Here is a 14288-nt window from a genome sequence, read left to right on the forward strand (position 1 = left end):
CATTAGTTGTTCAGCACTCAGAATTCACCCAGCATTTTTACAGAAAATATATATTTGTTGTTTTACATGTGAATAAATGATAAATATCACAACATGCATCTGTAAACAAATTCTAAGTGTTTTCTTTAAAATGTGTCTTTTTTTTTTCCATTTACCCTTTATTTATACAGGTAGTCTCATTGAGCCACGAGAACTCATTTTCAAGAGAGACCTGTTTAGGGAGCAGATGGGGGGTTAAGGGCCTTGCTCATGGGCCCAGGGTGGGGCGAATGAGGATGGGGGGCAAGTGTGGGAACTTCACCTACCCCACCCACAATTTTGATGTTGTCGGGGCCTGAACCGGCGATCTTCGTATCACAGGCCCACCTCTCTGACCTCTGCGCCACCACTCCCCCTTTAAATTTCCAGAACAAAATAACAGAAAAATGTCAAACCTGTAACTAAAATATCTCTATCATATCTACCCTGAACCATATTTGGTAAAAGTTTTCTCCAAAATGTTATTGGTCAATTTTTACAGATTTTACAGATTAATTCTGTTGAAACATAGGTGGAAATGAAAGCATAAAATCTGTAAAATATCACATTTATCAAACATCTTAAAGTGTCGTACAGTAGCTGACATTATGGCACATAAAATCCGATTTTAAAAAATGACAGTAAATGTGAATGTGCGCAAATGTCCTCATAAAATGCGAAAGATTAAAAACAGAACGGGAAGACAGCGAAGTCACGTGTTTCTCGCACAGCTCTCTGATTGGACACAGGTTAAGTAGGCGTGGCTTATTATTGTGTGTGTTTTACAAAACCAGCCTCCACGCAGTTTACCCTCTCATTCAGCACGGATTTAGTTGAGTTCTCGTTCTCTCTAGCCTTTTGTTTGTTTATTTCTCAAACCAAATCGTTCCTTTTTTTTATTTTTTTATTTGCAACTCTCCAGCTGAGCGTGCAACCTTCAGGTGCGCGGACGAGGAGCACTTTTGGAAAACTTTTTTTTTTTTTTTTTTTTTTTGGGTGCACCTCCAACCTGAGTTGAGCTTCCTGCCTTTGCACGCCTCCACGTCTCTCTGTCCATCATGGATTTAGTTTGGATCGTGGGCTTCGTTGTGAGCGTGTGCGCCCGGTTCGCTTCAGCGGAGCGACACAGCGTCTACTGGAACAGCACGAACCCAAAGTAAATATCTGTTCTTGTTGACATCCTAATCATGCAAAACACTGATTTATTACAGTTGTTTTATTGCATGAAGAGTTAACAACTTTACTCACTCCAACAAAGTTATTTAGGTTAATTAAAACTTTAAAAGCTGCAGCTGTCATGATGATGCACGCGCCTTTCCCCCCCCCCTCTCTGGGCCTATTATTGCAGGACTGTTTACCTATAATTCATTGGCTCAACCTAATCAGATTTAATCCGTTTTGAAGGCTGTGCATCTGCTGCAGAATGAGTTGCATCCGGTTTAGACGTGTACTTATTTCTGTGCAATTAAGCAGCGCGTGCTTTAAAGGGGAGCTTCAGTTGTTGGGGGGTTTTGTTTAAGAACACAGAATTTTCTGATGCGCTTCTGTTGCAAATTACTGCCGCAAAAACTCCAAATGGGCGAGTCCGTGCGTGTCTTCGCATCTGTTAGCAAAATATCTCTCAAACCACTGAACGATTGTTAATGAAAGTTGCAGAAAGTAATCAGTGAATGTGCTTTTACAACTGATTAACGTTTGGAAGCAACACGATTCAAGATGGTTACTACAGCAAACTGATTTTGTAAAACATAAAATCGACTATAACTCGCCTAATTTTACAGATATTGACCTAAAGTTTGGTGTGGTAGTAGCTGAGAGTGCTCCCCAACACACATTCTAGCTCTGTCAGGATACACAAGATATTTATGTATAATGTGGCCAACAATCTTTTACATCTCATGAATCACTACATAAATTATGCAGAAACTTTCAGGAAATAATTATTAAATGTACAGCTGATTTAACTTTTAGAGTCAATCTTATTCAAAATGGTTGTCATAACTGACAAAAAACACAGAAATGGCTATAATTCAGTCAGTTTTGTAGGTATGGTGCATACATTCTGTGTGGTTCATCTTTCAAGTGCTAATGCATAAGTTTTTTTTTTTTTTTTTTATGTAAAGCCGCTTTATTTATATAGTATGTTTCAGCAACAAGGCAAATTTAAAGAGCTTCACACAAACTGTTAACATTTTGACAAAAGAACAGTAAAAGCTTAGAGAAAAACAAGAATGTAAAATTACAAACGCTCAAAAGAAAGAACATTTCATTAAAAATAAAACATAAAAGCAAGAAGATTAAGAGCTGAAAGGCATAAAAATACGTTTTCTTTTTGTTAATCAAAAGCAGCAGTGCATAGTCTTGTTTTAAAGGAACCCACAGTTGGAGCTCTCTGGCAATTTTCGGGGAGTTTGTTCCAAAAATTTGACTCATGGAAGCTGAATGCAGCTTCTGCATGATTGCTTCTGACTCTGACAAAAAGCAGATTTGATCCGGATGACCTCAGAGGTCTTGATGGTCCATGATGCAGCAGCTCAAAGATTTTGGACCTAGACCATTTAGTGCTTTGTAAACCAGCAACAAGATTTAAAAGTCAGTGCTCTGAGCAACAGGAAACCAGTGCAAAGACCTCAGAACTGGACGGATATGGTCTTTGTCAGGACTTGGGCAGCAGCATTCTGGATCATCTGATGGATTTTTTTTTTTTTAGAAAGACCAGTAAATACTCCATTACATTAATCCAGTCGACTGAAAATAAATGCACGGTTGAGTATTTCTCAGTCCGGCTGAGTCATCAGTTCCTTTAGTTCTGGCTGTATTCTTCAAGTGGTAGAACCTAACTACTGGAGTTAACTGGATTCTGTTTAAACTCTTATAGTAAATGCACATCTGTAACTGGTTGACTTATTATTAATGGAGTAAAGTCAATTCAAGGTGGTCGCTCCTGCTGATCTGCATTAACAAACACAAAGATGGTTGTACCTCCGACAGTTTTAAAGATATCGAGCTAAAGTTTGACGCGGTAGTAGCTGAGAGTCGTTTGCAACACTCTGAATGTGGCATCTCGCGATATCGTGGTGGGATTGAGCGTAACCTCATTTTCAAGGTTTGACAGAAACGGCGACTGGCGTTACATGCATTCCTTCGACGATCGCTAGCCCTTCCATTCACTCATTAGTTTGTATCCTGTCAGGATGGAGAGCCTTTAAATTTTTCCATGTGTCTTTTTTTATTGTTTTATACAGACTTGACTCAGAGGAACGTGTTGAAATATCCGTTGCAACATTCTCCCCATCTGACACAGAGCCCTAACCTCCTCTGTGTGGCGTGGGAGGCTGCTGCATCTCCTAAATCAGGAGACGTCACATGGGGGTTCTGTAGCTCACAGGGAGACGTACGGGCGTTCATATTTCAGGTGCCAAGACGGGTAATAACGGTGCACGACAGAGACAGAGGAGGTAACATGACGCCTGCCCAGTAGGTCACACTACGTGGGAGAGAGATGGATAGCTCTGGGACGAGAAACCGGAGCTGAAATTGTCAGGGTTAGGGGCCATCCGGAATAAGTGGGGGGTCAATTAGAATTATGGGTTGATGATGTCTGGGGTATACGAAAGGAGGTCATGTTTGCACGCCACAAGCATAGGTTCTGCAAGCACCCGCGCACGCAAACACACCCACATGGACGGGCAAGTGCTAACAGAGGCTCCTGGCAGACAGTCACTCGATCGCACCAACCCAAGCCGTCTGAATCAATCGCACTCTCTCTGCAAACACCAAATGTTCTCCCACAAACGCGCAACTTTCTCCTTCCCTCCCAACGGGGGCTAACGCTGCATCATTTAATGTTCTCAGAAAGTCCATAATTACAGCGGCAAAGCTTTTCTCTGAAAAGTCCGGGTCCCAGATGGAGAGGGGTTTTGTTGTGCTGTGCAACAACCGTGGTCGTGCTTGTGGCTACGCTGGTAATCCCTGTTTATTTGCACTTGCTATTAGAAGACTGCGCTAAACCTCCCTCTTCAGTCTTAATCCTGTATTCACAGGAAATGTAAAGCAAGGAGTTTCCGAAATGTTTCATTCAGAGCGTTTTCATCAATCCCAGCAACCGCCCGTCCCCTTTGACCCATCACCTGATCGTGTGTTGACATCCATCATCTCCCATGTGCCTTTTCCTCCTTTGGGTCCAGGTTTACGGCTCTCCCCCGACTTCCAAAACTAGTCGTTAATCAAAGTGATGGATTGTTCACCCTGGTCCACATGGATCAGGCTCATTTCCTTTTGCCATTTTTATTTTATTTTATTTTTATTTTTTTGCCATAGAAGGTGAAGGCAGAGCAATTAGTCAATTGTGAGACTTCATGGATCCCTGAATGAGTTTTGAGTGTATTTCCACAACATTAATTTTTAGTGTTGATCCTTTTCAAAATGGCCGCCACAGCTAGTTAATGTTACCAAATATTAAAATGGCTATAACTCTTTTTTTTTTAATGTTAGACTGCTTAAATGTGGTGTGGCAGCAGATGAGAGTGATCCTCACATGCTCAAAGCACTACACATTCCACAGCGACTATTAATTGTGCAACCAACAGTCTGTTAGCAAAATATCTCATGAACCATGTGAATAAATCCTATAAAGTAACTGTTGGGTGTAAATTACATTTTGGAGTCGACTCAAATCAAGATGGCTGACGCACCTTTGCCAACACTGTTAATTACAAATATTTATAGTTTATGTGGTAGTTGCTGAGAGTAGTCTTTATTACAAACTCTGAGCTTCAACGCAGCTCGCAGGTTGCAGCTGTGGTGGCCATCTTGAATTAAAACTCTAGAAAGGCAGTGGGCGATATGCATTCCTTTAATGTGTGGCCGACAGTTTCCGTGTTTGTGTGTGATCACGCCTTGTGCGTCGCTACTTCCAAGGTCGAGTCCGTTTGAACTTGAATGGCTACTTTGCTTCAGCGTGTGTGAAATCTGTTCCCGACACTGTTTGTTCTTTAGAGCTTTGCTGACATTTCACCACTCTGGATTTTCATTCTTTGTTTCTGATCAGCAGCTGCTTAATCACCACTGATTTCCCAGAATGAGGTATACCAGTGGCTTGGTTTGGCATGTTCATGTTTTTTTTTTTTTTTTTTTTTTTTAAGGGAGTGTCTCTGTGCTTATTCACACTGTGACTCACACACACTGTCATGCAGATCAACAGTCATGCACACGTGTACCACACGTTCGTCCATTCTGAACCCTAAATCTGAAATGAGCTATAATCGCCTCCTTTTTTCCTTTTCCTGCTGGCGGAGCGTAAGGGAACCACCTCTTTCACCCCTCCTTCTCCTCTTTCTCTGCTTTGTACCTGTCTGCCTCTCTCTCCATCACTCCCTCCCCCTCTTTTTGGCCAGGTTCCCTTCTTCAGCTTGGTTCTGTGACTCCTTTAACTGTTTCGTGTCTTCTAGTCTTCCTGAAGTTTCAGGGCCTTAAGCAGGTTCAGATAATTTGAAGTGGGGTTGTGTGAAGTGGTTGGAGCAAGCAACATCGTACCTGTTGTAGATAGCTCTTTGAACAGCCTTGATTGGAGAAATAGTTTAAATTTGCAGCAAAGACCAAAGAAGATTGCTGCCATCTTGAAGAAAAACCACCAACATTCATAGCAGTTTATGCTAGCTTTGATTTATAAGCATTTAATTTACTTTATTTTCATTAGCTACTGTGAAATGGTGGGAACAGCAAGTTGCAGCGCTTCCTGTGCAGACTGGGACACTTCCTGCAGGAAACTTAAACTTTCTGCCAATATTATGTAGTATCAATCAAACTGACAGGTGTGTAAAATTTTATGAATTGGTGTTTACACGTACTGGTACAATTTTTTTTTATTATTATAGCTGTTTATCCACTTCCTTAGCCCCACTTGGACTAGCCGTTAGCTCATCAGTTTGTTCAGAACTGAACTTTCTCTCCAAAATGGAGCTATTAAAAGTGTTGTCTGAAACAAACGAGCTATTAATTGATTATAACCTTTTCATATAACCCAACAAAGTTCAGTCAAGTCATCTGGACGGTTTCTTTTTTTGCTGACGTTTCGTCCTTCATCCAAAGGACTTCATCAGTCCAGGAGCCACAAGCAAAATCAGTCCCACAAGCAGCCTTACATAGTGGACCAACGAGTTTGCTGGTGAGATGGTTTCTGGGGCCCGTCCTCTCCTTTGAACCATTTTGACAATGGCCGCCTCAGAGGAGTCGACGGGGGAGAGGGCTGGTCCCAGAAACCATCTTATCACCAGCAAACTGGTTGGTTGGCAGCATGATGGCTCAGTGTTTAGCACTGTTGCCTCAAAGCAAGAAGGTCCTGGGTTCAATCCCCAGTTGGACCTGGGGTCTTTCTGTGTGGAGTTTGCATGTTCTTGTGCTTGCGGGAGTTTTCTCCAGGTACTCCGGTTTCCTCCCACAGACCAAAACGTGCATGTTAGGCTGCCTTCATGCCCACGCCTCCCTTGCAAAAGAGTTCTGTGATCTCAATGGGATTTGTCTGGTTAAATAAAAGTTAATAAATGGTCCACCATGTGAGAGTGCTGCTTGTTGGACTGAGTTTGTGGCTCCTCAGACTGATGAAGTCCTTTGGATGAAGGACAAAACTCATCCAGATGACCTGACTGAACTTTGTTGGATTTTTTTTTTTTTTAACCTGGATTATTGAGCATGAACTTTGATCTTTTCATACAACCCTACTTTAAATAATCTGACTATTTAAGTTCAGAAGTTTGAAGATGACTTTAATCATTTTCATGTCATTTTATTGAATGTGCTTAAAACGTGTGCTGCATTGGTCCCAAAGGGGAGTTATTTCTGGTATGTTTCATTCTCATGAAAGGTTTTCTTGGTATTTATCCAGTCAATGTGGCTGTTTTGTGATGCGCCCCATACAAATTGGGGGAATGGCCTTCACTGTGGGCCACAGAAAGAGAATGGTAACTGGTGTGACTGATCAAGGGTCAGAGTTCACCATGTGATGAAGTGGCATGGCCTCTATCAATCTGTCAGTCATCCTGTCACAACGGTGGTCCCTGAATACTCTCTGCCACTCAGGCGGGCTTCTCTTCTCACAACCCTCGCTCTGCCTCTGGGAAACTCTTGCGCCCCCCCACCCTCCCACCTCTGTCTTTTTGGTCTCCTTTGCCAGCTTTTATCTCAGCTTTTACAAGCTGTGCCTTTTCAGTCTATTATTTCTTCACCTCCATCTCTGGCTCTCAGAGAAGTGTAGGAGAAAAGGAAGCATGCTAAGAGGTGTGGAATTTTTTTAGCGTTCTTGGCACCCGTGGTGATCCGTCACAAGGCACTTTGGCCTTTTCTTCGCACTTTTTCCCCCCTTCGCTTTTTCCATTTAAGCTTCTTTCGTTTACTGTCTGAAGAAAAGCTGCTCAATACTTGGTGTGCGTGCGCTCTCTGGTTTTTTCACATCTCTGTCCAGCCTGATTTGAACGTTTTTCAGAAGCGGTGGAGCCGGTCTGAGAAGTCGCATTAGTGAAGGAAGAAAACTCAACGAAAAGGGGAAAAACAACTGGAGCGTCTGTTTGCTTTCTGTGCGTGTGCTCGCACGCACGTTGTAGAAGATGAAAGATAAGATTGTGTAGTCAGTTCAGTGGGTGTGATCACACGGAGGCAATAAAAAGTGAAGGGTTGTGATTTTCAGTAAAAAGAAGCTGAGTTTCCTACAAGAAAAGACCCAGGTTTTCCCAGCTTCTCTTCCTAATCCAGGCCCATAACCTCACCCCCACCATTGGTCAGCGTTCTCAAAAAACTCCTAAACCAATCTTTGTCATAAACTCTACCTGAAATAGTTAAAAGTTAGTTTTTCAATATTGTGAGTATCCATTAAATGATAATTACATATATGCTCAGCGATCACCCTTATTGTGTTGCCCTCTCTTATCGCTGCACACTTGATCGTGTTAACAAGACTTTTTTTTAATTCTCCATTCAATATTCCCACTCTATTTTTTGCAGCGTCAAAGATAGGAGGGCTTGTTTTATTGACTGTACTCTATAATAAATCAGTGCAAAGGTTCGAGCTTCCTGCAGGCGTGTTGTGTCGGAGTCTGCCCGCTGCGCGTCTCCTCCGAAGTGCCGCGCTTCCTGTTGCCGTCTTTTCCCGGGAAAACGGCGTATCCTGTCTGCACAATAAACAATACGTTTCTCACACACCGACACACGCGAGGCCCGAGATGATTGGATGAGGACTTGATTAAACTTCCCAGGCTTTCATGAGAAAATTTGAAAGGGGTATTTTGATTAAATGTGAGTAATTGTTTTATGACGAATGCTTTCAGCTGTGGCGCCTTGAGCATAATTTAATTTTTTATTTATTTTTTTTAATATATCTGGCATCTATGTCTGCCCGGTAGACAAATCTCTGAACTGTCTGTGTCTGGATTCGCCTCTGATCAGTGTCACCCCGGTGAACGCCACCAATGTTTTCTTGTCCCCTGCCAATCCTGGTTCTTCTCCCTTATCTACACACTATTCCCTCCCTGCTTCTTTCAACTCTGCACAGATTTACAAGAAATCACAGCGAGAAATGCTCTGTTACAATTTCAGTTTTGGTTGAAAGTCTTTGAATCAGAGAGCTTGTTGTCCTTCAGACATGTTTATCAAGTCTTGGTGATACTCTGTGGAAAAAAACTGTGTATAGGGGTTTGAATGAGGAAGAATGAGCCTGCAAGAGTCAGATATTATCTGTAAAATGCCTCCATTGTGTTTATGTTGTATAAATGTGGGCTATTGTGTAACATCACTTTTCTTTGTCGTCTTTGTTGAATGTTTGCAGACTATTAAAGTGTCTCCTTACAGGACAGATGGCTACCCCAAGAGATTACTCTTGGGGTAAAAAGCCCCAAGGTGGATTACTGAAAAAGTACCATACCTGCCGCCGTATAAGTCGCATCAGTCCAAATATGTCTAATAAAGTGGGAGAAAAAAAACAAATGCATCGCTTTGCCATACAAGTCGTATCCGACAACCCGGAAATGTGGTCTGGTGTTGTGCCAAAAATCGATTGGCTGCCGCAGAAGCGTGCATGGGAGGACTTTAACAAGAATTTAACAAGATTAACACCTAAAAACAATTGTTTGTTTGGAATTATAGCAAAGTTGTGTCTCAGTTTAATTTTATCTTAATAAATGCACTTTATCGGGCAAATCAGCTGCATTTCGTCTGGGCGGCAGACAAAATGCAGCTGATTTGAAGTTTGCTCCAGTAGTTCTGGAGCGAGACAAAGTTGACTTGGTATGACAAGCCAAGTGTCTCATTAATAGCCACTTTTACCTATTAATGAGACACTTGGCTTCCCGTATAGGTCGAGGGCCCTCTAGTGGCTAAAAATGGTAGTGCTCAATATTTTCCATGTCAGAATTAATGAAATCATCAGATTTCAGGCAAAAATGGGTTATAAATATGGAGGAGAACATAAATACGTCACTTCACTGTATAAGTTGTAGGCATGCTAATTTATGTGAAAAACTGCAACTTGTTCAGCAAAATTTACGCTACCTCATTGGGCTGTTACTGTCGGAGATGAATTGTGGATGGCATTCGCAACATTTTCCTAAATTTCTCTAAACTTTTGCATTGATTTTTAATTATAGGAAGTGCAGGGCTCCTCAATTTGTCACTTGAATTTTTGAACATGTTCAAGAAATTTGCAAGATAAATTCTCTCTAAAATATATTTACAGTAGTTGTGGGCATCTGGATCCTTCCTCAGTTTAGTTTTTATTCTATCCATTTCTTCCTCTGTAAATATTAAGTGCTCATTTTCCTAGATGTTTACACAAACATGTCATTTGGTTCGAGATATTAAATGAAATTTTGGACATTTTCCTGCAATTTTGTCTCCCCAACTAGTCCCTACCAGTTGAAAAACAACTTACTTTTGTTAAGTCAGTAAGACCTGTTTTGAAAACCAACAATTCTGACAATTTGTAAGTTTCCAGCTGTATTAAAGCAATAGTTCAGATCTTTTGAAGTTGGGTTCTGTGTTATCATCTTACCTGATTCAGATAGCTCTTTAGCTTGGACAAAGAGTTTAGTTTTGACTTGAATAGCAAGCTAATAGCGTGAGCTTAGCCATACTTCTTATAATGTCTCCACTCTTTAATATTTCATTGCAATTTATGCAAACATTATTTTGGAGCCTTTTTACCTTCCTGTCACTTTTACATTAAATGGTTATGCTTATGGCTAAAATGCCATAAGCCACTTGAAGTGCTGCAATTGCTGATCAGCTATATTTGATTGTGTTTGGAAAATGAAATAAAAATAGACATTTCCACATTTGAAATGCAAGTCGCGGTTTGTTTTTATATCTTTTTTTTATAAAGATATTTGCCTCCTGGGAAGTGAGAGTTCAGTCTTGGTCTTTTCTGTTCTGGCCTGGGAATGAAGTTCAAAGCACAAGTATTTATCCAAGCCTCTCTTGGTGCAGCAGAATCAGCCAATTATTTCTCTGCTGGGCTCCTTGTCGCTTCGCTGGGTGGCAAAAGCAACTTGGCTTGTTGAGCCAGGAACACTGGTGGAATGACCAATGATCCCGACAGACAAAGGTTGAATGGCAGACTGGAGAACGCTGATTGAGACTGATGACCAAAAGTCACACGGGGCAAAGAATGAAGGCTGGAATATTGGTTAAAAAAATAAAAAAAACTGGAGGAACTGAAAGGGTAGGGACCACATTTGTTTCTATGACAACCCATGTCACATTGTGCTTGGCTCTGCAAACGGTGGGTCAGAGAGCGCCGCATACTTGGAATACCGCCAGGACAGGTTGTGATTGGTTCAGTGAGTTTGAGGTGGGGGAGGGATGGAGCTGACATGAGGATCTGGTTTGCTTATTGAGCGATGAAAGACGTACAGGGAGTGGGAGGGAATGGCCGACGGTGATGGATGAACAGATAGACGAATGTTACAAGAAGAATTTGAGCAACAACATTAAACAGTCTGACTTAATGCTTCACTGTTCTGCATAGCTCACATAAATAAACTGCTCTCTTGTGTCCAATATTTTTCTATTGGCCCCTTATCGCCACTCAATCCACAATTTGTTCCACACATAACCACTGCAGGCAAGTTCCCTTTGAACTCCCAAATCTGTGCAGTACAGGACTAATACCCCTCTCTATGAGGACAATGGCAGTAGAAGAAAAAACATTCACCCCGTCTGTCTCACCCCTTAACACCGTCCCCAGCCATCAGCCCCTGATTTGGGCCTCGCTGTCCACGTTAAGTCCCTGTATTAAGCAGGGTCTGGTGCTGATGAATGGACCCCAGCTCAGTCTCTGCTCCACCCAATAATCCAGCTGATTAGATGGTCCCCCACATTTCAGTTTACTCATCCATAACAAAAGACTAGTCAAGCATTTTTTTGTTCTTTCACAGAGTTTGTTGTGGTAGTTGTAGTAGAGACTGATTCCCAGCACATACGCTGAGCGCTAACGCAGGCAAGGTGGTTGGTGCTACTTATGTTAGCATCCTTTTATGAAATCTAAAATCCGTGTGATTCTTTTGTTGACTTTCCATGTATAACATTCCCAGGTGACTTTGCAATTGTCTGACCTTTTCCTCTCCGAGGTCTGACATTCCAAAGGGTGATGGAGCTCAGAGATGAGAAGGTGATGGATGGGTAAAAGGAGGGGAGAGCTGAGACGAAAGGAAAAAGCCACACCAAAAAGATTAAAGAAGAAAGATTAGACTCCTGCTCCCGATGAACCCTTCTAATAAATCAGGAATTTCTTTGTGGAAAAGGAGGAAGCACGGCCGGATCCAGTCTGTGGTGTATTTTTCACCAGATTGCGAGCGCGCACGCTGGACCGCTTCTCATTCTGCTATCATCTCAGCTTTTTATTGGCCTTCATTATCCACCTTATCATGACTGAAGCGCACTCCCAGATTCCTATGAGCTCTGGAGAGGCAACCCGCCCGCACACCCGCTCCGACATAAACAATCACACGCTTAAATGTATCGGGCTGAGCAGATATGCATGCAGACAATGCACTCTGCAAATCATCCGTAAAGCGAGAACACGACTTGTGGCATCCACAGAAGCTTCAAGCCCTCACCACTGATTAATAGAAAGCATCCTGGCATGAACAGTGGTTGATAAATAAATGTACCCCTAGGCCTGTCACGATAACATTTTTCTGGGTGATTAATTGTCTCAGAAATTATTGCGACAAACGATGTTTCAAATTTGACAATTGTTAGTAATTGTTGTCAAATTTAAGAAGAAATGTTGGTTAATTTGTTTTGAGTGTAGTACCTTTTTTTGACCGCCGGATGGCAGTATAAGACTGTTTTAACCGAAGGATGGATAAATGGGAGGGAGGCCCGTTGACGTGACATGAGCTGTCTCCTTCCTTTTTTTCGGTTCTCATAATGGCGGACGCTCGGTGTGGTTTGAGCTCTTTAGCATAGCATTTATCACACAAAGCTTTTAATAAAAAAAATCTGTAAACAAGTTCTCAGCTTTTTTTTCAGAGTAAAATAACTTTTTACACGAAGGCACGGGTTTCAACCGTGAATTTTGGAGCTTTGACTAGACAGGTTTTTTTCCCCCCTGAGGTCGGCCTGTTAGCTTAGCTCATAGCTTAGCTTCTCGGCTTAGCTGCTTGTAACAATCCAAAAACACGATTTTGGATGGTTAAAATGGATTTTAAAGAGAAAAGGAGGGGCAAGATAGGGGCCAGAGGGGAGCACCGGAGTTGATCTTTTTTTGTTATCCAGTGTCTTCAGTAGAAAGAGAGAGAGGCAAAGAAACAATAAAGTCGATAATTTCCATTTATCATGCGATTAACTGATTTATTGTTTATTGCGACAGGCCTATGTACCCCAATAACACAGTAAGCGGAGCCCGGCATGCTGAAAGAAAGATTTTGAAAGTAAACGTGACAGGATTTGACTTTGTTAGCTTAACTTTTCAGCACAGGCGCCAAAGCTCTCTTTAAAGGGAGTAACTCCAATCAGTTAATTAAGCTGTTGATGTGGAGCAATTCAGTGCCGAGGCGTTAGAAGAGAACAAAAGGTTGCAGGATAATTAAAACTATTTGCCATTAATAAGACGTTAGCCAACCTCCCCCAGTGTGCATTCAGCAACTGTTCTCCCCACTAAGTGAGCTCCTCCATCACGTCGTGAATGGAGACACTGTACAAAATTGGCGTTGATGAAGCAGACGCAGCGCTCGCACAGAAACACTTACTGTGAGAAACTTCAAAAGCCATTCCCAGCCCGAGCCCTTTGACCCGCCTCGCCCACTCCCATTCATATCCCCCCTCAGACTCTCACCCTAAATGGGCAGGGAAGTGGGGTGCAGGAGGGCGTAATTACTCACCCCCTCCAGGGCAACTTTAATACCCTTTCTTGTGTTTTAATTGCACCCCCCTTCGACCTTCTTTTCATGAACACATCAGGACCATACCATAACCAGTTTGTAATCAGGCTGTGGGGACTTTGTTTGTGTGTTTTTAGTGTTGGCATGGGTGGGGGGGGGGGGGGTAGACAACCTTGCTTGTTCAGTGGCGTTATCGATTCAAACGCGATTGAAAGTAACAGCGGGGGAAAAAACACTTAAGCGCCAATCTAGTAAACAGTGTGGCAAGCAAACTAGAGATAAGCACTAAGCCCTCTGGATCGTTGCAAAATGATAATTATTGTTCTCCCCCCATCTGAAAAAGTTGGCTGCTGCACACTGTATTTAGCATGGTTAGATGGAAGATTCATCCGTACACAAAAGAGGCTTTCTTTCTAAAAGGGCTGTATGTTGCATTGTAGTGGTGTTCCAGACTTATCTGGCCATCAGCAGTCAGGCAGAGATGAGTAAAACGATGGGGGAAGGGGGCCAAAAAAGAGAGCCGGGAGTCAGTGCCTGGAGTTTTGGAGCCACTACGTCTGTCCTGTTACCAGGGGGTTTCAAGGAGACCTGTGGCAACAAACATCGCTTAACTAATGAGCGACTGGTGCCTTTACACTTTGATCATTAGTCACACACGTGGACCGTGTCATGAAAACGCCACCAAATGCTACATTAAAGAGCAGTTTTATGGGAATTTAGTGGGGAAAAAAAAATCTTCTTTAGAATGTAAGTCTTGCTTCAGCTCAGCTTTTGGAAAAATTATTTGTATCTAATTGGTACACCTTGTGCTTATAGCTTTAAATATGCTGGTGAAGTTTCTCAGTCATCCAGGATGGCAAATTTAATAGAAGTCCAGTTGTTGTTTTTTTTTTTTTTGGG

At 42.2% G+C, this 14288-nt stretch overlaps 1 protein-coding gene across 1 annotated transcript in view; it reads left to right on the forward strand.

Annotated features, from left to right (window-relative positions):
• The first annotated feature begins 822 nt into the window (after positions 1–822).
• The window catches only part of efna1a (ephrin-A1a), an 18851-nt gene continuing 5385 nt past the window's right edge, over positions 823–14288 (forward strand). Inside the window, exon 1 of the mRNA XM_037693537.1 lies at positions 823–1174. Coding sequence (XP_037549465.1) covers positions 1077–1174 — 98 coding nt within the window. The 5' untranslated portion in view covers positions 823–1076. The remainder of the gene's footprint in view (positions 1175–14288) is intronic.

Source organism: Nematolebias whitei, chromosome 19 (assembly GCF_014905685.2).
Source record: "Nematolebias whitei isolate Nwh7 chromosome 19, NemWhi1, whole genome shotgun sequence".
NCBI lineage: Eukaryota > Metazoa > Chordata > Actinopteri > Cyprinodontiformes > Rivulidae > Nematolebias > Nematolebias whitei.